General features: G+C 40.8%; 1 protein-coding gene across 1 annotated transcript in view; it reads right to left on the reverse strand.

The window, feature by feature from the left end:
* Positions 1-976: 976 nt before the first annotated feature.
* ALDH1A2 (aldehyde dehydrogenase 1 family member A2) overlaps positions 977-23,403 on the reverse strand; it is a 50,557-nt gene continuing 28,130 nt past the window's right edge. Inside the window, exons 5-13 of the mRNA XM_054273072.1 lie at positions 21,079-21,140; positions 18,247-18,375; positions 18,003-18,116; positions 8,986-9,088; positions 6,313-6,497; positions 5,417-5,581; positions 4,829-4,986; positions 3,977-4,051; positions 977-1,388 (exon numbers count right to left, since the gene is read on the reverse strand). Coding sequence (XP_054129047.1) covers positions 1,316-1,388; positions 3,977-4,051; positions 4,829-4,986; positions 5,417-5,581; positions 6,313-6,497; positions 8,986-9,088; positions 18,003-18,116; positions 18,247-18,375; positions 21,079-21,140 — 1,064 coding nt within the window. The 3' untranslated portion in view covers positions 977-1,315. The remainder of the gene's footprint in view (positions 1,389-3,976; positions 4,052-4,828; positions 4,987-5,416; positions 5,582-6,312; positions 6,498-8,985; positions 9,089-18,002; positions 18,117-18,246; positions 18,376-21,078; positions 21,141-23,403) is intronic.

The raw sequence follows: 23,403 nt of genomic DNA on the forward strand, positions 1-23,403 counted from the left end.
GTAGCTACACTGTGTGGATTATGTACTTCTAAAATAGATTTTCTTAATTCCAAGTTAAAACATAAATGAAATATCTTTAAAAGAATCTGGGGAATTGATGAGCTCTGCAGCTGAGAAAAAACAGAGATAGTTTAGTTTGTCAGTGATAGATTTGAAGAGATTCTGTGGACAGCAGGTAATAATGTGACAGGCTGTAAATACCTCAATTCTGAAAGAATTATTTGTTTATATTTTTGTCCTGGATCCAAAAAACCCAAATAATTGAAAGCTCAGTACCAGCCCGTAACATCACCTGAGGTGCACAAGCATGGTGAGGATGGCAAGACATTTAGTAAAAGCTGTAACAAGTATTTAATGATTCCCAGTGTAATCACAGGCAGTTTAATAGCAGACAAATAAATGGAGCCTGTGAGTGCATATATTTGTTTAAAAAAGAAAAAAGGTGAAAGCAACAGCACTAACAACAACAACAACAACAAAACTAGACAAGCAGTGAAACTAAAATATCCTGTGAAGCCTTGGAATCTGTTCCTGTTCTCGTTAACACCCACTCACCCTGTCTGGCCTTGCTCTTTTGGCAGGCAGGTAAATCCCTTCAAGTTCCTGTAAGTGAAGGAGGACTTTTTGCTTATAGCAAGACATAAAGTAATTACGAAAATAAGCTTTGAAATCCAAATTGCTGTGAGCCATGAAAGCCAAATCTCACTGATAAGTTTTTGGCTTTCATTGGCCATGCAGCAGATTGATTCCCTCCCCACTCTGACCTCTTTCTGTGGGCGTGCTAATTGGAAAGTTGCCACTACACCAGGTTTGAGGCCATTACCATTCAGAGTCTTTTATTTTTTAAGAACATCAATGACACTTGTTTGTATTGTTCATTGCTAGTGTTCTGGGTAAAATCTGCGTTGTAGAGCCCTGATTGAAACTACAATGTCAGTACAAGGCAGGTCTGTTTGAGAAGGCAACCTGAAAGCAGTAAGACTTATTTTGTTTATTTAAGGAAGAGATAAATGTGTGTGTGCATGCATTTGCATTTAACAGTTTTGTAGCTGGAACCATTACTAAATGATGCTCAGTAGCAATTTTATCTCATTAAGATCTGTTTTATAAAGATGTAATGATTCTCAGGAGAATTTTATGAAAACATGCAAAGTTGGTTTGCATTACGTACTCAGTTATGTGCCCAGTATATATGTTCCAACTTAATTCCTTAAATATATATTGTGTAACACTTTTATTCCTGAGTGCTGGTCTCCATAAGGAATAGAGAAGGTGGCATCATGTGCTCTTCTGCACAACACGGTCCTCTGTAGTTTTAGGAGTTCTTCTGAGGGATCTTTATTGTCACAGTTTTAACTTCAGAATATTCTCTCAATCCACATTCGCCCCTGAAGAAGAAATTGCAGCATCAGTTTATACCGGGTATTGTTTAGCAAGAAAAAAAATCTGTGATGAATTCTAAGGCAAATATTTATCAAAAGTCGAAAAGCTACACTTGCTGAATAGGAAGATGGGTTATGCCAGACATTCAGAGCACAAGAGTCAGTGTGTGCTCAGTTAAAGGGCTCGATTGTCCCCACAGCCCAATACAGGCAGCAAAGCCATCCTGTTCCATGGCCCCTCTGGGCCTGCTGGGGTTGCACTTTGGGGGCAGAGTGAGAGCAAAGGTTGGGTCTGTGAAGAGGAAGGAACCCATGGGTCAAATCTGCACGGTGCTGTCCCTTCATTGTGTAGGTGTGAGGGGGGGAACAAAATGCTTTTTAAGAAGAAATATTACGTATTCTCTTTCCTCCCTCAGTCCAGGAGAAAAAAAGATAAGAGATTTACAACTCCAAGCTGTTCTGCTTGCACTTGTTTTTCAGAATGCAGGTGTGCAGTGCTATGTCTCAGAGCTATCCATACAATAACAATTCCTGTGACATTAATGGAGAGTTCTGAAGTAGAATGGCACTTCCTTCCCTTGAAGACATTTGGACAGAGGCCAGAATTTTGGGGATAAATATAAAATAATATAATATGTGATATAAAATGGCCACATGTGGCTATCTGGGGTGAACCACCCAATTTTTAGTTACAGGATTTAAATTTTACGTCTCCCAGGTAAGAAGCTTTAAAGAAACATGAATGAAAAAAACCCCAAACCCCATGTCTTCTGGACCTCTTCAAGGACACAAGAATATTTTAAGTAGTCTTAATGCAACCAGAAATCACCTGTATTGTGTCCTCCAGGATACAGACACCCTGCTACCTTTTTTAGGAATGTAAAATGAGCATAACAGTTCCCAACTTTGTGTTGATTTTTTGCCCATGTGTGATGATAACCTGTGAATTTAAATGCAGGACCAGAACAAGTCCCAGATAATGCAGTGCTGGCACAGGCAGCACAGTGGCCCAGTTATGATCTGCCTGTAACATGGTGTCACCTTAGCAATGACACACTTATGTATAGACACTTTTTTCTGTAATTGCCCAACTGAACATTATTTATGCTGTAAAATGTATGCCTTAAAAACAAGAATGTAGGAAACTAGCATTTTAATAAAAAGTATGCAGGTATTAATGCAGGGTGGAGGAGGTGAATTAGAAGGTGATATCTGATCAAAGAGGTTCTGAAAGGAGTGGAATAATTACTCATAGGTAGGTTTTCAGGCATCTTTGCAAGATGGAGATTATTGCCATTCCAAACATTTATTGTTTATGATGAATACTTTCAAGGCTGTAGTGGGAATCAAGTGTGCAATTACCACAGATGTTTCCATGAGAGTTGGGGTGCTGCCTGGTTTTCCCCTTTTTCAAGAGCTCTGCAACACTGATATGTGAATATTTTGCTTGCAGTTGAACCTCCCTGGAGTCAGTGGGGTCACCCCTGGGTGTCAGGTTACTCATGTGCTCCATCAAGCTTAGTAGTTTTAGAATATTTTCACAATGATAAGAGTTAGATGACCTGACATATTTATGCCAGTGTGAGATCACCTCATAACTCATGAATGTGAATAGCATGAATGTGTTATTCAAAGTACTCCCTAACCAGGGAAAATACTTCAGACTTCATAAAGCTTATTTTATAGATCAAGTTGTATACTTCAACATACTTAAAGTTTTAAAGAGTTTGACCTTACTTTAGTTTTACTGCTGAGTTTGCCATTAGCCATAAGCTATTTTGAAAACTTAGGTGAGACATATCTGGTACACATACCTCCTGCACAGAAATTAATTGAATCCCTGGTATGTAACCAATCTGGGGCTGATGCAATTGCTAAACTTCCTTGTGATTGTAATGAGAATGAGAAACTGGGTAAGACTTTAAATTAGGTACATGGGACAATATTTGAGTGTGGAGCTCCATTTCAAAATATTTGGCACTTAGTGCTAAATGGAATGACAGAAAGCTTTATAATGGCAAGTGGATTTTTTCAAAGAGGTGTAAACACATTTGTTTCCTTCTCTTTGCCTGATTGAATTGTTTAAAAATCTGCAAGCTGATAGCTTTTTTATAAAATTCAAATGCACCTGTATTAATAAATGTAGTGAAAACTGAAGAAAGAAAAGACTACCAAGAGAGGCACAATACATGTCAAAACAACTCTGAAGAAAGTACACCAAACCAGTCAACAAGCACTCAGCAGCAGCAGAGTCTTTCTGAACAGTGATGCTTAATATGGCTAAAAAAACCTTCCAGAAAACACAGGTTACAAGTTCAGAAAAATACTCAGAAATTTTCAGTTTCTTTAGGATAAGAAGAGAATTCCAATAAATTAGTTTGCAATGTTGATAAAAAAAAAACCTTAAAAAGGTGGTCTTAGAATGCTAATCAATTGCATTTAGAACCAGTAATGATGATTAAAGGTCACCTTATATTATGCCCTGATTCTCAGAGTGGAATATTACTGGATCTTAATTTGCATGGAAGCATTCACTAATGTTTATTAAGTTGTAGAGTTGGAAACAATTTAGAATACAGCAGTGGAATACTTACATCTCTCTCCCATTGCCAGACATTTTGAATCCTCCAAAAGGACTTTGGGCATTTAAGGCATTGTAGCAATTTATCCTGTAACAGGAAGAGGCATTAAGTCCAGCTGCACTGCCAGAAAGACCTTTGGGTAACTCAGAGAGAGGCTGAAACTTGTGGAGCTCAGGACACTCTATACCTCTTAGTAATAACAACCTTGTTTCGTGTTGAAAAGAAATGAGGGATTTATGCTACAAAAACAACAATCTGCTTCTCACTCCTAAGGAGAATTGGATTTGACCTGTGAAGGCAGGAGGAGAGCACCATACCCTTGGACACATCTTCAGTAATGAACTGTTAATCTGCTGCCAAACCTCAGTGCCAGTTTATAACAAAGAGCTGTTAGATTTGAGTTTGCTCTTTTTCTCCCTAATTTCTTGCAGATCTTTACTCAGATTTGACATATTAAATTGCAAGCTACTAAACTCTAGAGTTGGCATCCCCATTCCTAAAGATCAGAGAGGAGGTGTCCCCTCAGCTCCTTAATGTTGTAGAAAGCACAATCCTCTGTGCCTTAGTAAGCCCTGCCAGGTGTCCTGTGCTCCCCAGGTTCAGGGGATGGTTTACCCTGCTTGTTCTCAGCAAGGCTGCTCAGCAGTGGCTGCCCTGCTCGGGGAAGCAAGGTGCCCTCCAGCTCCAGCAGCATTCCCCAGCACTGAGCAGTCACAGAACCCCCACTGCTGGCCATGGCTTGGCCAGAGATCCACCCTAGGATGGGCTGCAGGAATATTCCTAACAAAGGGTGCAAAACTGAAGTGAAATGATGATAGTGAGTCAAACTCTTGTATCTTCAAGAGTGGGATAACTTCTGCTTACCAGACTGTCCCAGCCTGCATTGCTGAAGAGACTGTCAGGGCCTTGTTTATGTCATTTGTAAAGACAGCAGCTACCAGCCCAAAATCAGAATTGTTGGCTCTCTCTATAACTTCATCCATGGTTTTAAATCTCAGTATTTCTTGAACAGGCCCAAAAATCTGCAACAAAGAGTAATAATTAATAAACTACCCCCCTCAGAGACGTTTTATTCTTATTTTGTTCTGCTTTCTTAATTATCTTCTCTCTCCTTTTGTACTCTTTAAAATTTCCCACAGCAAAATTCAGTGATAAATAGTGATAATATGTGTCTGTAAAACTGCATGAATTTTCCAAAGCAGGTGCCTCAGGGGAACTTGTCCATTCTACCCATATCTCCTCTTTGATATGTGAGACCTTACAGTCAGTGACAAAAATGGAGCTTCCTTACCCAGTTGATGTCACTTGCTGTGTGCATAAGGAGTTCTGAAAAGATTTATTTTTTTTAATATGGTCATAATTTTCTGAAGGTTTTGTCTTAGGAATTAAACAAAAGGGAAAAAAGTAATATTTAGGACATTTTAAAAAGATCTTGCCCACACATGTGAATACCTCCTCCTTGGCAATCCGCATGTCATCTGTTACATTGGAAAACACTGTAGGTTCAATGAAGAATCCCTTTCTTCCCAGCCCCTTTCCCCCACATTCAAGTTTTGCTCCTTCAGTGATGCCACTTTGAATCAGTTCCAAGATCTTGTTGTATTGTTTTTTATCAATCTGAAAGAGAAAAAAAGCTGTTTGATGTGCAGATCATGTACTTGACAACCAAGTCCAAATAGGTGTTTTTAGACGAGTCATGTTCCAGTGAATCTGTTCCTGCTTCCATTCACTGCTCTTTGAACTGCAGATGCCAAAGATCTGCAAGCAGGTGCTGACTGTGACCTCAGACTTCTGAAGATGTGTCACGTGGTGTTTGTGGCTTAACCCACGCTCTTGCTAAACAATCTAGTTTACAAGCATGAAATAAAGCAGATCATTAGGTTTTGCCCCAGGTTAACTTCCTGAAAATTTTATAAGCCCAGCTGATTATCAGTGGCAGTAAGATTTTCTAAAGACTTATTTCTGATTATGCCCATCTTCTGCTTAGAATTTCTGGATATCCAAGCACCATTACTGTTGTAGATAGTTCTTGACAGTTAAGTGGTCACAGAGACTTTTAAGAGCTTCTCACAGTTTACAGCTGTATTTTGGGGGCTGAAGATCCAGATCTTGCTCTTAAAACTGGAAGGCAAACATTGATATTTAAACTGAGATTTTTTTTATTTAACAAGAAACACCTCAGAGCTGCACAGCTTATTTACTCCTTTAGAATTTTAATCTTGAAAGCATGTATTGTATCAGCTACCCTGGACTTTGAGTGAGTGTTCACTGACTGAGCTCTGCCTTAGTGGAGTTTTAATGCTTCCAGGCACCTCCTGGGCTGTGGAGCCAATGCCCTAATCCTTTACCTGTGGACCTTGTTCTGTAGTTGGGTCAAAAGGACTCCCCACAACTCTCCTCTTTGCACGTTCTACACTTCTTCTGACAAACTCTTCATAGATTGATTCTTCCACATAAATCCGTGAGCCTGCAGTGCAGCATTGACCTTGATTGAAGAAGACTCCTTGGTGAGCTTGTTCCACAGCATAGTCCACTGAAAAACAAGACAGCACATGTTGCACTGGAACACTGGGCAAATCTGCCTTTGCACCAGTGCTGTGTGTGTTACACAGTGCTACATTCCCAAAACTTCACTAGGAGCATTTATTTGGTTAAATAAAACTAAATCAAGATATCCAGTAGTTGTGTCAGGTCAGAAATGAGGATGATTCCCACTGGAAATGCTAAGACAGGGCCTTAGCAGTCAGTAGGAGTAAGGTATGCAAGAACAACTACACCAATGTCTTATATCCAGCAACATATCATTTACCAAGTAAAACACTTAAGGGAACCTCAGAAGCAGGATGTGCCCCACATAAATACATCTCACTGGGTCACTATATGAGAAGAAAATTTGTCTGTGATCCCAGGTTGGCAATGGGTTATTAATACTTCATGGGGGAGAGTTACAGCAAAACAAAACAAATACATGGGTAAATTTGACTTTGATAATGGCAAGACCTGTCCTTCCCAAAAAGCCAGATTCTTCTTCTGCAACGTAGAAATTTCCTTTTGGCCCATGCAGATGACTGGGTAAGGCCTTAAAATTATAGGTCTGTTAAAGAACAATCAACCCTTGATTTCTACTCTAACTTCCTTGGAGGTACAACTGACACATTCTGTCCAAACAGGAGAGAGGATCTGGTCTTATTTAGACATTAAAGGCCACATTCTTATTTTGGGTGTAATAACTGACTAGACAAGAATAATGAATTAATCCCTAAGCAGTGATGCCCCACAGCACTGTATTATCTCTGTTACCAGTTGAAGCACTGTGGAACATTGCTTAAAGTATAATCTTTTATGGACTAAACCAAGCAACAGTGCTTTAGTTTCAGCACATTCTAGACAACTCTGTCTAACAGAAATGTCTTTTTATGTCCTCAGTGTGGTCTTAAGAAAAATTAAATGGGGTGTTCCTTGGACCACATTTAAATTTTCCCCGGTAGCTCCATGGAGATTGAAAGCACCAGTGGATAGCTGTGATTAACTAATATTTCTTCTCTATTGTTAACAGTTTTTCACCATGAGGGGCTCTAACCATTCTTCTCTGTTTTTTTGGTGCTCTAAACCTTTAACACCTTTATCATGCTTTCTGCTAACTTTTGGCACACAGTGTTCCTCAAGCAGAACAAACAACTCCTTTGGAATGGTGAGCCAGTTGCTGTTTTTAAATAATCAGAGCTTTGAAGTTTAAATGTTAGGCCAAGTCCTGGAGGTTGTAATTGTGGGAAGACCAGAGAGCAGTTGTCCTTCCCCCATGGAAGGTCATAACACAGACCTGCCCCTGGCACTCCACTGAAAATGTTCAGGTGTTCAAGTGTGAGTTAGCAGGTGAGGGATGTTTGAGGTGTGGTGATGTCTGGTGGGAGGAGGAGATGAGTAACTGGGGTAGAAGGCTGGAATACCTGTGTCTGGCTCCAGCTGACAAGAGCTTTTTTAGCATACTAGGATGACTGGCTGAAATTTTAATCCTTGACTTGGCAAAGCATTTCTTTGTAGAAAAGCTGATGGAAGTTGTCAAGCTTTCCCTAGTTCTTCAGATATTGATATGTTTTGAAAATGGATACAGAATTGTAACCATCTCTTGTAATTGCTGCTATTCAAAATCATTCTTCACTATTCACTTCCCCCGTTTAAATGAGATGACCAAATCCTTATGTGTCTATTTACTGGGGTTGCAAAGTTCTCAGAAAGGGCATTGAGTACAGTGTGCCTGCAGCCAGCCTGAAACCAGAGCTCAGAGCAAGGTGTGAACCATCTCATTCATCTTAAGGGGTGTTAACTTCAAAACATCCTGCTGACAATTTAGATATCAACATTGTAACTATTTCATTGCTGATCATTTAAGCAGAAACTTCCAGTTTGTGTTTATATCCTAAGCTAAACAGCTGTCCTGTGCCTTCTCAGGTGCCAGAAATCTCAGCTGCACATCATCAGACATCTGCCAAAATTTTCAGCTCCCTGCAGACAGTGGCAGTGAGGATATTTCAATACACAATTCTTTAGTACTAAAAATTTTAAAAATGGAATAATCTCCCTTTACACCTACTTAACAAAGGAACACTGCACTGACTAGATTAACAAGTCAAGTGTACATAAAAATTGTCCTTTTTATAATTACTTTGAACCAAAAAAATCACAGAATTTCCACATTTAAAGCACTAAATCACCTTGCTGCAGAGCATAAGATGGCAAATGTGTGTGGGACTAACTGTGAAAAACACCATGTCTATATGCTTGGTTATAACTCTTTTTCTGCTCTCTTGTTGACTATGAGAATCTGTGGGTCCAAAAGTTGTATTTTATAAAAGATAGCACATCTTAGATTGCTTTTGTAAGATTGAAAGGTGCCATTAGATACAGCTGTACTGCTTCACTTCACTTTATATGAAAGATGTGCCCTAAAAATAGTTCTTGAATAAAGGAAAAAGACGTCATGCAAACATGTTTTTAGCAAAAATATGGAAGTGCTGACTTACAATCAGCATCTGCAAAAATAATGTTTGGGCTTTTCCCACCCAGCTCCAGTGTAACTCTCTTCAAATTACTCCTTCCAGCTGCTTCTTGGATCAGCTTCCCAACCTGAAAGGAAATGGAGACACATTTTACAGGGAATGTAGTCATACAGTTCATTTTAACAGCCAGGGTTGGCTATCAGTAGAGCAGAGCTTTAAATAATCCAGCAGGTTCTTCGTTCCAAACATATTCTCATCAGTAGTGGACAGCTTTCCTTTTTTCCTTTTTTTTTCCTAGAAATTGAGAGGGGATGAGGCACAGCACTAAGTTTGTGTACCATTCACCCCTATGCAGCTATGCTAAAATGGCTTGGGGCTTTCTTTGAGGGCATTTTAGGAGGGCTGAATTAGAAATTTGAAATGGATGTGACTACAATTACTTCCACCCAAACCACTGACATGCTCACAAGGCTTAATACATCAAATTCTGATGAAATCATCTTCCTCCTTGCAGGATTAACAGCACAGAGCAGAATACCAATTAGGCAAGAAAGTTACAAAAGCACCATCCCAGACCTGACCCACAGCTGCACCACGGATATTCCTAATATGGGTTGAGAAGGTCAAAATCACCTCCAAAATGTCTTTGTAGATTGTGGGGTCAGCTGGAGCAGCCACAAATTGCAGATCTCACCAATGAACATGAGCATAGATTAAATGGAGTAGCAATCTGACAGCTATGCTTCCATATCAGTACAGTTGGAGGGGTAGCTGTGCTCCCTGGAAATTCTCCTCTCCCTGGATCAACAAATCCAAACTAGATCAGCTTTCGTATGGCTGTAGTGTAACTGTGACCACTTTGCAGCTAAGGAAGAAATCACAGTTAGATTTAGGCTCCTACATGGTAAAAATAGGACTAAAAATGCCTATTGAATATTGAGGAGCCTAAGAACCTTGGTAAGTGCTTTATTTTAACTGGGACATGTTTTCATGTCACACAGAAAGGCAGAGGTGAAGTGAGATGGGAGTGAGTCCAGAGCTGGGCTTTTTTCTCCGTGGAGTACTCTGGTCTCTCTGTTTTCTATTTCTAAGGTTATGTGAGTGAGATTCCTGCAGCAAGGGGTTAATGGATGAGGAGCTGAACCTCTTAGAGAATTGAAGGCAGTCTGCTAGAGAAAGTTATGTCAGCACTGGAGTAATCAGAAAGCAAATGAAACAGAAACCAGGGCCCCCAAAGAAAAAAAAAAAAAAAACAAAGGAAAAACTTCACAGGATAATGAAGGAATTGTGAACCACTTCATGTACCTTTGTGATTAACTGTTTATCTGGTGATACCACAGTTGAGTGTGACTGAGGTTTTTTCTTTTTTAAAAAAAAGAAAATGCTTTTTTTCTTTACTCCTGTATTGATGGAATGGAGTGTTGACATTATCATGAAATTCCTTGCATATCCCCTTAATTGGAGCTGATTTTATTGCTATGTTTGACTGACAGCCAGAAGTGAACCTGAAAAAAAAGGATCCTTTTTGCCTTCCACCCCCACCACATACATGGAGCACATCATCTGGAAATTCCAGCCTCTCAAACTGTACTGAAAATGTACCCTGGAAACCAGAGTTCTGTGTTTATAGCCCGTGCCAGCCAATGCCTTTCACACCCTCACTGCCTTGAACCTCCCTCTCTCACAGAACAACAGCCAGGTATTTCCCAAAAATTCACAAAGAGCAGGACAGACCAAGAAAGCCAGAGCAATGTGTCCAGCCCTCATCTCCCTGCTTTCTGTTCTACTCTAATGTCAAAATGCTTTTGTACATGTAAAGACTTTGAAAGGATTCCATGCTAACAAGCAATTGACAATTATGCAGGTCCAAGCATAGTATATGGTAAATATTCAAGTCCAAAGGGCTTTGAGACAGTGATGTTAATTTGGAAAAGTGTTGTCTGAGGTATTTTTAATACCGGGAAGTTGTCAAGATTCCCAGTAAAAACTTAATAGAAGGCTTCACTGTGTCTTTCCTGTTAGGGATCAGTGTAGACATCAGGATGGTGGGGCTCATGCTGCTCAGCATTTTTGTTCACTGTGCTCCCGTTGTGCCCTGTGCACTCACAAGTTGAGAAAAGTCTCAGGGCAGGCACCAGCACCGTGGTTATTTAGTGACAAAGGCGGCCCTTTGTGAGTGGCCCTCTCTTTATGGAGGAAGACAGCATGAAAGGGATAAGCGATAGTGTTGCAATCTGCTGCCTTTCAGGACAGCTTCCCGCGGCGTCTCAGCTCCATCCCTCAGCTCCCCATAGGCAGCACAGCCCGGAGAGGGAAGGCTGGGAGAGAGGACTCCCCCACAGATAATGGAGCTGTGTGATTATTCAGCAGGAATGTTGGCAGAGAAAGCCCTGACTCCCCAACCTTGTTTTGAATAGGCTTCAAGATTGATATCAGGAGTATCCCCGGATAGCTTGTGAAGTACCAGAACCTTGTAAGCTGCATGGAGGGTGAGGCAGATGTAATTTGGTCCATCTCAAAGAAAACAATTTGTTATGCAGACCAAAAAAACAAAGATTAAAAAAGTAGTTTGAGACACTCCTGTGCAACAAAGCTATTTGAATGATAGTCCTGGAAGGGTCTGTTTCTGCGCTGTCAATGGTGTGACACTGAGCAGTGAGAATGTATGATGATCTAAAACATTTTATTGTTGTTTATTTATGCCTTCTCTACATGGAAGTTTAATGTCTCTTTCAAGAGGAGGCTTAAGCAGTTGCATTTTAAATACTTTGTCCAGAAATTTAAAAATGTTTGTTGCCTTTCATGTTCTCCTAATTTTCTGTTTTCAGACAGAAATCTGTACTTCTAAAGGGTACAGGTGGGTTTGCCTGTTACTGTTAGAGCATTCCAAGTCTCATGAGTCAAAAGCAAACCTCCAAGGTTTGTGGTACTGCCTCTTCAGCTCTGTCATTCAGAATGTCTGGGTTCTCCTTTGCTCTGAACCTTCCTTTTCTTACAGATAAACAGTAGATCATCAGGGAACACCTGAATATAGGGGAGCTGCAGCCTAGCTGAACAGCAGGTCATTTTCCTGACACTGCCACAGACAGACAGTGAAGGGAAGAACTGCACAGGGAGATGTATGGATTAAAATACTCCATGAACCGTGCAAAATATGGCAGAGGAGATATACGTCATCAGTTAGGCATTTTAAATAATATACTCCATACCTTTCTTGGGACTTTGAGAGAATATCTGTAGGACAGTAAATGGTTTAAGTTACAAGAGATTAATTAAGTTTTGTGGAGATGATGTGGCCAGACAGAAATTTTCAATGTTTTCTGGAAGTACAGTTTTCTCTCTCCAGCTATTGAGACACTGGATGTCATTGTTTTGGCAAAACCCTCAAACCCATGCTGCTGCTCACTCAGTTTGTCTTATTTTTTATGAATTCCAGATTATATTCAAATCTTTCTGACAAGCATTTTAGAGCCTCCTGGCATGTTCAGGGTGTGTCTCCTGCAGTGACAAGTGAATTTGGAATACTGGCACAGAGAAGAGCAGCTTTATTTGACTGTACAATGCCCTGTGTGAGGAGCAGCCCTGAAAAGAGCATACTGAATAGTGCAGCACAAGTGAAAAGGCAATCCTGAACACAATTCCTGGAGAGAATCCTAAGCTATGAATGGCTGACTTGTTCCGTCGGTTAAATCCTGGCCCCTTGGAAGTCTGTGGCAAAACTCCTGCTAATGTTGATAGGACTGATACACCATCCTATTTGTACTGGATTTAAGAAGGTGATTCCTTTTGATATGCATCTTTTGTAGGCACAGAGGCACAACAGTTGCCCAGGAACAGCTTCCTAAATGCTACCAAAAACACAAAGGAAGGAGAAGGGAAACAACTTCTCCTCATTCAGGAGGTACAAGCTGTCCAAGATAGGATCCAAAAGATTCTGCAGGAGCAGGAATGAATGCTAATGCAGCCTCCCTAAATCCTTACACAGGGTATGTGTGTAGCACCATAAGCTCACAAACTTCTCAGAACAGGTTAGATCACCTTTAGTATTCTTATTGCTGAAGTAGAAAATGCCACGTTGCAATTCTTCGTGAAGCCTAAAAGCAACAAGAGATTGTGTGATCCAGAAGAGCTCACACAACCCACTGCCTGTGCAGTAGGAAGACAGAATGTCTACATCATGCATTGGGACATTCATCTCACTTTGGAAATGAAAGGAGAATCCTGCTGAGCAAATTAGAATCAGTGGTAATACAGCTGTTAGCTACAAACATTTGTTTGGCATGAATCAATCTCAACTCTCCCGTAGTTCGCTTTGATGGTCTCTCTAGTATCTTGTTGACTAATGATGAGATCATGGTTTGTTAATCTAAGTGCATAAAGAAAACATTCTGCCAAGCAAAATGCAGACTCTTTTGCTGGGGTTTATTGCAGTTGTTTATAGACCTTTTGTTTACACAGGCATCCAAACCAATTTGTTGGATATTTATTTGGGTTACTCTGCAGAGCTGCCTGAACACAGACCTGAATCCTATCTTAAATCTGTCTGCATTTTAATGGGTCGTAGTTTGAACAAAGTGGAAACCAGCCACTTAGGATACATTTCTTGTTGGCCAGAACTTCAAATGTTTCCTGTGCTATCTATAATTCTCATCTTGAGAGCATTTAACAACTGGAGGGAGTTGTAAGCCAGTCTGATTTGGAGGTTACACATTTGGTTTTAAACAGAAGTTATTAGAACTCATTAAACTTTTGCAACAATCAAAATACAATTTTTATCCCAGGCAGGGCTTTAAATCTGCATTCTAAAATATTTATAACTTCTTACTCTCCAAAATAATCTCTAACTTTAAACCCAGGACATACTGCCCTCAACTATTCCCTGTGTACCAGGAAGTTCAGGGTACACCATCCCCACACCAGTTCCAGTTCAGGTGGAGTACACAGGGAGCAACTTGGGCAGACAGCTCTCAGCAGGAAAATGGCTGTATTTGCAAAGCCTTAACTGAGCTCACAGATTTGAATGGAAATAAAGGCAAATTAAGAGTAAACCAGCTTCTGATGGCTGCTTTGCTCTGATATTTGAAGGCCTTTCACCTTTTTTGCACAGCAAAAGTTCTTTCAGAGAATAAGAAAGTAATATGAAGATACTATTTGCATTTCTGGTATTTGTAAAAATTGTTCCCTTATCAGCATTTGTCTTGGAAATACATAAAACCCACTGTTATTTTACAGGGCAAGAGACTTGCAGAACATCTGTACATCTGAGCACTGCAGCCTAAGAGCAGACACATGGGAATGGCAGACATCCTGAGCTTGGACCTGTTCTGAAACTCAGAAATTGCTAGTTCTAATTAAATCGTTGCTAATATGTTTTTTAAAGGAATTCAGAGAAGAATATGTGGAACAGTGAAGCTGAGGCAGAGAGGGGCAGTGCAAAAGGAAAAGGCATGTACAGTAAACAACAGGGATAGGGGGACACAGCTGAGCTTTACCTCTCCCATGCTCCCAGTGAGTGGGAGCTCCACCCTGCAGCTCAGGACCAGAAGGAGCAAGGAGAAATTCAGTAAGATGTAATGAGATATGTACATTGATTATGAACTTTCAAGGAAAGGTAGGAGCAATTGTTAACATGGTCATATTGGCTGGAAGAAAGTTTGGTTATGGCAGTTTAAATTTCATCTGCTTGTGGAAGATGAGGAAAAAATGTGTCAGTGAAGCCTCAGAGGAGATTGCTGTAATTAAGGAGGATCATGGATTAGCCCTGGTTGACTAAAACCAACACAGTAAAAATAAACATGTTGGTTAAAATGCCTGTACCAAACAGGCTGCTGAAGAGTGAACTGAAGCAAGCAGAGAAGCCAAGAAAGATCCTGGAACCTAAGGAGCCACAGTATTTTAAGGTGGACTTTCATACTCAGTATGATTTTATTTCTTTCAGTGTGACAGTTGTCAGAGTGAAATCCATAGCCTGCCAGGTGTTTGCAGAACCCTTCCCCTTCCAAGTGAGCTGTGGAGGGAAGAGCTTTGGGGGCCGTGTACTAGGGGATTGGGAGAGGAAGATGATCCATGGGAGAGTGTTTCATAAGAAGCAGATAGGCTGAGAGATGAAAGAGCTGGCAGGCTGTTCTTTTAATGTGTGCAAGCTAACCATAGAAGGAGGGCAGCAGGAAAGATGGAGAGAAGTGAAATCAAACAGCAATGGCACCAGAGAAAAAGAGCTCTTTATGCTTTTTCATGCATTATTTTGTGGGGGGGTGGGGTGGGGCAGGAGGTGGAGCAAATAGCAGTATTTAAAAAAAATTCAGAGAATCTGAGAATCTAAAACCCAGAGAAGAGAGTGCACTCTGGATAGCTCTAAACTAGAAACCAGAAGCAGAAGTTGAAATCTATTTCTGTGTTGTCATTGCATGGGCACAGGATTGAGGAGTGTTCAAGAGGTACTGGACTAATGCACAGGTGGCAAGGCCATTGGCACATGGAATCCAAGTGTCCCCATGCACCCCTGGGCTCTGGGGGTGTGTAAGTCATGGACTGTCAGAAGCTGTGAGGCTGCAGCAGGGAAAGGATCACTCTACACATGGATCACTCTCTTCTGTGAGCAGCTGGTACAGCTCCTGGTGCAAGATAAGGTGTGAGGCTGGAGGGCTCTGTGCTGTGCCTGTGTCAGGCTTTATTGAGGGAAGGTTCTGAACTTGGCCTTTTGGCTTGCATTTCTATGGATTGGATTCTCCAAATATTGGAACATATTAGCATTCTTTTTTTTTTTTTCTGTAGGAGGAGCAGCCTGTTTTCTGGCTTTCAAGAAAACTGTAGAAAAAAGATAATAGCCCATTTTTGTGATTTTTACAGGCAAATGGAGAGTTTTCATTAGCTATATGTATACTTCAAAGGTAAAGAACTTACATAAAAAAACCTCATAGTGAAAACTAGAGAAAAAACTGTGCTTCAGAATCTCAATTTGATGATCTTGGTGTTTGTACTGATAGGTTTTATCATTAACTTGCCCATCATGAACTGCCTTAACAAGCACATGGATGGAATGGAGGAATGGAGTTAATACCTGGTGTTTATACACCTAATGGCTATTGGAAATCCCCATCACTGGAGTGTGCAGTTGACATGCTTCAGACAAGTACCAGAGAGACAAAATATTTCCATTATTATTTCACTAGAAATTGAAATCTGCTTTGGGGGAGTCAGAGACTCTAGTCCGGCTCATATCAGAATGTGGTGTTTAAAATGTTACAATGTTGACTTGCTGTTACAAAAATTCAGTGTTACAGGAAATCAGAAACAATATGGAATAGTTTACACTAACTCTGCATTAAAACGATCCATCTGTTCTTGCTTTAGGTTCTTAGAGAATTGCTTTTTCATCTCTGTAATGCTTTTCACTTCCTATTAGTAAGGCTTTTAAAGGTAGGCACTGAGTTAGTATAAAACCCACAGCTTTTGAGTTTAAACGCCTATTAAAACTAAAGCTGTCTGGAACTACAATAAAATTTATTTTGGCTACAAAAGACAACTTTGAAACCTAACCCATCTGTATTTTTCCTCTTCCAAACAGTGCAACATCCTGTATAATAGAATATTTATCTTAAACAGAGACCACATATCTTTATAAAAACAATTGTTTCAACTTAATTTATGGGGGGTAATCAGCTCATATTGAAATTTTCAGTATTCCAGGATGCTAATCTTAATTGGATACAGAAGATGTAATGACTAGAGTAAATCCATAGAATAATCTGAAATCTGATGTAGCCATTGACTTAGAATGTAACCTGTGTATATTAGAATCTGAAGTTGTCATTAAAAAACCATGTGCAGGCATACAGTAATTGCAAAACACCTGTGTGTGCAAATTAGGACTGCAGCTACATTTTACTGGTAATTTAGGTTTGTGTGTGACTTGCAAACTCAATTACTGAATAATTCAACCAGAATAATTTATTTGAAATAATTGAGCTGATCTCTGCAATCCTTGGGCCCACCAGGGAGATACCCACACATACCTGGCAGGGCTGCATGGTCAGTGAATTTATTGACACAAATCAAAAAGCAAATTGCCTCACTGTGGAGAGCAGGATCCCTGGGATGCACAAAGCCTTCCACTGCCACGAGTGGGAGTCAAACATATCAAAGGGAGACTGGATCCCTGGGGTTTAGCTCCCTCCATACAATAGTTTGTCAGATTCTGAATTGAAAAGGGCTGGGTTTAGCACTCTCTAAATATAACCAGCCCTGAAACTCCCACAGAGATTCCTTTCTGTCTGCCTTCAGACGGTGAGATAAGGCCCCTTCTCCTGTGACTTCAGTCTGGAGTACCTCTGTCATCCCCACCCCAACCCTGATAACAGCCAGCTTGGCACATATTTGAGAGCAAGATGTGATGAGAGTTTTGGGGGTTAGTCTTGCTGAAGATTGCAGCCTTCATCTTCAGAGTGAGCCTCCTCTCTAACATCTGCAGCATAGACTCCTAGCAAGGCATTTTGGCATCCAGGAGACAACTGTCTCCCTTCATCCTCTGGCCAGCTTCTTTCCATCATTTTGGGAACTGAAGCCTTGGACAATCTCCTTTTCTCCCTGCATTCCTTCCTTTTTAGGCCTCCTCCTCATCCTCAATATACTTGTATGCACCATCAAAATTGAAGTATATTTGCACAATTTGCTCCCTTCCTCTCCCTTTCCCCCGAGTACAGCAGGATACACAAATTATGGATGTTAAAGCAGCACTTCTGTGTGCTGTGATATGCACGGGATGTTCTGCCTACTTGCATGTGATTCACATCCTCCTAAGCCCACAGGAAATCCCAGCAATATTTTTCCAGGCATATCTCCTGTGCTGAGGTGCTGAGCACAGCAGGGGCTGGGGGAAAGGAGCTGCTTGTGCTTGGGAAGTCCTGTGGTACATAAGTTTAGCTGGGAAGCACAGACCACTGTTATTTAGATGTAGCTTTTTTACCCAGTGACAGTGAGAAATGCAGCACAAGGACTGAAGTATTTATTCATGTTTTACAGTAATGTGTGAATCCTCTTACCTCAGTGGATCCAGTGAAAGCAATTTTATCAATGCCAACATGAGAGGCTATGGCTGCACCAACAATTGGACCAAATCCTGGCAAAATATTGACAACTCCTGGTGGAAAGCCAGCCTGTCAAAATAGGAATGAATGAAGGTAAGCATGACTTAGGAGAGCTGTTAGAGCGTGTTAAAGCAGGGGTGTGCTGGTGGTTCCCTCCCCACCAGGACAGACAGACATCACTCCCCTCAATTGTTCTTACCTCCTTGATGAGGGCACCCATATAGAGAGCACTGAGGGGTGTTTGTTCTGCTGGTTTAATAACTACTGTATTGCCACAGCACAGAGCTGGAGCAATCTTCCATGCAAACATCAGCAGGGGGAAGTTCCACTGTAGGAAAAAAAAAGTTGATAGATGGAAAAATATCGCTGTGGTGTTTTGTTTTCAAGATGTCAAGCTGATACCTCACTTATTTCTCAGGCTGATCCTCAACATAAATCTTTCCCAGCACAAAGCAAGGATTTTTTTAAATAAGTGCCATTAAGAAAGCAACAACAGTGACTTCTTAGTTCTTTCTCTCCTGTTCAAAGAAATACAACCCCCACCTGCAATCTCCATAAAAAATTCTGTTATCTGTTAATTTTTTAAGTCACAACTTTGAATTTAATTTACTGTTTTGCTATTGGCATTTTTAATTCCCCCATGAAAACAGGTCTTGCTTCTGATACATTTGGAAAGAACTGTTCATGTTTAAGCAGTTTTGGATGTAAATTTCATATCCCATCTTAAGATATAAAATTTATACTCAAAATTATATAATCCTTAATTGATGGAATTACAATAAAAAGTCCATAAATTTCAATGTTCAATCAAAGCATTTAATTTTCCTGAAGACTTTTTACTGAGAAATCTATATGGAAGACATTAAAGGGACAGTAAAAAACAAGTTGAGAAATGCTTTGCTGCTATAAAATTTTGTATTGTCATTCATTACAACTTCATTGAGCTGCAGCAGATGATGTAGTGGATTATATTAGTTCAATGCACAAACATGTCTTGGGTAAAGATAAAAGTAATAAGCCTTTTGCACCAAGGCCTGATCCAAGCAGGTTAAGTGGATAGTCCTGCTGATTTTAGTGAAAATGTCAGAGTAATAAAATAACTGTGTTTTCACAATCACTCTTACAAATGCACACAACAGTCTCTGTTAGAAGGAGAATAGCAAATATCAGTCTCAGAGTCAGCCACTGGCCAGAACGTGTTGCTGCCTGATGCATATCAGCTGCCACTCTCAGACATCTCTCTAGCCCCTGGCTAGCTTGAAAAAATACACAACTGTCTTTCCTTCACAGAACACCCAATTTTTTACTCCCTCTGTTGTTTATAAACTCCGGAGACAAAGTGATGTTTTAATTCCATCTCCAGTACATAAACCTGGGAGGGGAGCTGTCGGGCCAGCAGTGTGCTAACAGCCTGCACTTCTAATGGCATTGCAAGGAGAGCTCACAGCAGTTTTATAGGGCACTATATAGCCCTGTTTATGCTACAGCACTGCCAAAGAGCACGTTTTGATGGAAGCTGGGATGTGAAAGAGGATGAGGAGTTCAGTGTCAGACTTGCTGTTTAATTTTATTTTTGAATAATGTATTTGCTCAGGCAGTGGCCAAGCACATGCAGCAGCCTGGGCTGTCCTCTGGGACTGGTAGCATGGAGGAAATACAGAACAGATCAGCAGTGATGTTAGAATGGATGGATATGACAGCCATCTTCAGGCTTTGGAGAACAAAACTGAGGGAAGAACAAACATGTATGGTAGATGGCTGGGTACCCTGAACAAAGGTTTACACATCTAAACTAAATTGGTCCTGCTTTTGGCATGATCCTCAGCCTGTGGCCAGGTTTCTTCAGCAGATCTGTCAGTTAAGCTCAGTGAAACAAGCATAAGAGATGTCCAGCAATGCTGGGTTCATGTTGGGGCTGTCATTTAGTAAATGCTCGTCCATGTGCCTGGCAGAGGAACAGGGATGGAGCTGTGGAATCTTTCATTCATAAGGACCAAGTAGGGAGAGTGTGTAGGTGTTTGCAGGACAGCTGTAGCCACAGACTCTGAGTCATTGCACGTTTCTCTGGGCTTCTGCTGAGTGCCAAACACAAAAGCCACCCCTTAACAAAGACATGAAATAGCAACAAATATAAATAGGGGAAAAGGGCTTTACATTGTTAAAGTAATCTTTTCTGGCTGCTCCTCTTATAATGGAATTGCTCCGTGTTTCTGTTTAGTGGCTTGGTGGTAATGTGAACAAAATAAAAAATCAACATCAACAAAAAAATTCAGAGAATGGCCTGATTAGTCCCTCAGTGTTTTGTCAAGCAAAAAAGCTTCCACACAATATTTTAATAGCTGTATGTGAGCCTCCCATTGAAATTTCTGCCAAAGCTGGTTAACTGGCTCTTCTGAAAAAGTTACCCTCTCAGTGCAATTCCCATGCAGTGTTCAGCGAGATTTTATTATGAGGGTGTCTGCTGGGGTGTAGGGGGAGTATTGGATTTGATGAAATGATGTGTTTCTCTCTCCCAACAAATAAAACAAACATTTCATGTCTTCTGTTAGCCACACAATGTTAATTGTAATGATATGTCTCCTGGAGTTTCCTTTTCTCCTCCAGCCTTGTAAAAGAAATAGCAGGAAAGAATGGAATTAAAATACATCACATTCTCCCAGGAACTGAGGAGCCTGTTAAATCACAGTAAAAACTAAATAAATAAAGAGACTACCACAGCAAAGCATCAATTTTCCATAAGTTGTGTGAACATCCATAACCACTGACAGCATATTAACACTGTGTTTTGCTTTGCTTGTTTTAATCATGTGAATTCTATGACTTGAGAACTTAACTCCTAATAACAGAGCCTAAACCCTATTAGCATGTTCAAATAAGCATTTGCAGGGAGGCTGTTGAAGATATGTCAACAATATGAGCTCAGCTTTTTTCGTAATGGAAAACACACATAGCTGAAGCCCATGTTTTATGTGTCTTTAAAGAGAGCTGGTTCAAATGAAAATAAATAGAAAGCACTAGTAGAGATACTCACAGGGATGATCTGTCCACACACTCCGATGGGTTCATGTCTTGTAAATGTAAAATAATCTCCATCTGAAACAGATGAGCATGCTTACTCTCAAGTGCAGTTTGACTTGGCAGAACAAAAAAAAAATTAAAATAGAGGGAGGGAAAAAACTCTAAGCATCAGCCTTTGATGGCAGTAAAAGAAATAAAGAAGTCATGGAAGTGTTTTTTTGTGAGCCAGCATGGGAAACCTAGGTTCAGGAGCAACCTAATTATTCTTTCTGCAGAACAAAGGAATCAGGCTTCCCATCAGAAAGTAACCTGCTTTGTTCCTTGGCAGAGAGCTGTACTGCACATAAAATTGCAGTAGCATGGAAGCACTTACGGCCTCAGCTGATTTAAGGGTGAGAGAAGTGAAGAGTCACAAAGGCAATTTCCTGAAAGGCATGAGTGGAACAGAGCAATCTAAAGGTGTATCTGCAGCCCAAGTGTGGAGTAAGTCAGTAACATTCAGCTGACTCATCTGCCATTGAGGACACAAGCAGTATGAAGTGATGGAATAATGTACCACAATCTCTAGATGTGCAATGAAGAGGGAAAGTTTGCGACTTGTGTCACTGAGCATCATGTACTTCCTGTGGTCTGGGAGCACATGCTGAGGTTACACATGCAGGTTTCTTCCCAGTTAACAAAGTAAGAGCCAGAAAGGGACCTGCTGTTAGTTAAAGGATCAGTTAAGGTACTGTCTAAGCAGTAGCTGTGTTAGTGTGCTCAGCCTGCATCTGTGCAAAGTAGATTTACTGCAGCTCTACCTCAATGGAGTCTCATAGCTGTATAAACTAGCCCAGACTCAAACTATCTCTGAATTTAGGTCAGATGTTTTTCAGGGAGGCTACAGCTGAGGGAAAGGCTGTGCTAAAGGCATGAGCTGAATGTGCCCCTTGGCCTGTAGTGCTTGGTCATCTAGAAAAATGCAAATTCCTTAACTTGGGAAAATAATTTCAGTTAAGTATGTGAGAATGATGAGGTTACCTAGGCTTAATGGCAGGAGATGATTTACCAGGATAAGAAAAGGTTAGACAGCGGAAAGGAGTAAGAGGAGGAGGAGGAGAGATTACAGGGCTTTTGCTCCCATTGTTCTGTCTGACACAGGGTATGTGCTCTCCCTCCCAGTCTGGGCTGGGAAGTGGCTGCCCCAGCCTCTCCCCCGTTCAGAGCTGCAGCCACCCTTGTGCAATATTGACTTCACAATGGACAGTGTGTTTTGGGAACCTGCTGCAATATCCTCTAAGATATATCTGGTAACAAAAAACAGGTTAATCCTTAAAGTTTCTTGGGTTTAAGGAAAGACTTCAACTTGAATTTGATTAGAAATAACTTATTGTCAGGTCTGCTTATTTCTATCCATCTACTTTACAGGATTTGCTCAGCAGAAACCTGAGCTAGAGTAGCTAATATGTCAGCTGGGGGCCAGATACAGAATAATTATGAGAAAGGTAACAATAGTCTGCAACCAAGACAGAGAACAGAGAAAATAAAGGAGGGAGGGAAAGAGAAAAGAGATTCAGGGAAAGGCAGAAGAAAATAGTTTATCAGTTAGCTTGTGCTGCATTGACAAAACATCATTGTAACATTCTGATCTCCAGATGTTTGACAGCTCCCAAGTGGAGATGAGAATATTTGTGTCACAGACTAAGACCATCAGTTTGGTTTTCCAGGTCATCTTTCACAGATGCTAGCAGTGGTTTACAGACCATAGGAAGATTCATCAGATCCAACAGAAGCAAAGTAGAAGTCAAAATACAGAGAAGTACATACAAGCAAAACTGTCTAAGTGCTCAAGAGAACACAGAGGAGTCAGCTAAAAATACCAGCTTGTACTCGGTAGTACTGTGAGAGGTGGGTTCTCAGCCAGAAGGATGGTGGCAACATAACAGTAACACAGTTACATTAGCACTGTCTGACTTTAGATTGTCACTGCATAATCACTGCCACATGTCTGCGTGCTTCATCACACAGAGTTATAGATAACCTGAGCCTCTTGCCAAGGCAGACAAATGGTGGTTAATTCTGCCCAGCGTGGGCAGAACGTTCCTTCCGCAGAGCGGTGCCTCCCATGCAGAGCTGCTCTCCCTGCTGTCTCCCACTAGACTCTAGACAGCTGCCCTTTTTGACACCTACTTCCAAAGTTCATCATCCACAGATTTTCTGTCAAGATGGCATTTTTGAGGTTGCTTTCTAACAATATCTTTGGGAACATATGTGACTTGAAGTTATTCAGAAGCCTTGGACGTCTCTGGACAGGCCAAAGGTGGATCTTAGAGCCACCCTGTCCACAATGTAGAACAAG

The sequence above is a fragment of the Melozone crissalis genome, unplaced genomic scaffold (genome assembly GCF_028551555.1).
Source record: "Melozone crissalis strain CALT ecotype California unplaced genomic scaffold, PUWL_Pcris_2 ptg000014l_1, whole genome shotgun sequence".
NCBI classification, from domain to species: Eukaryota; Metazoa; Chordata; class Aves; order Passeriformes; family Passerellidae; genus Melozone; species Melozone crissalis.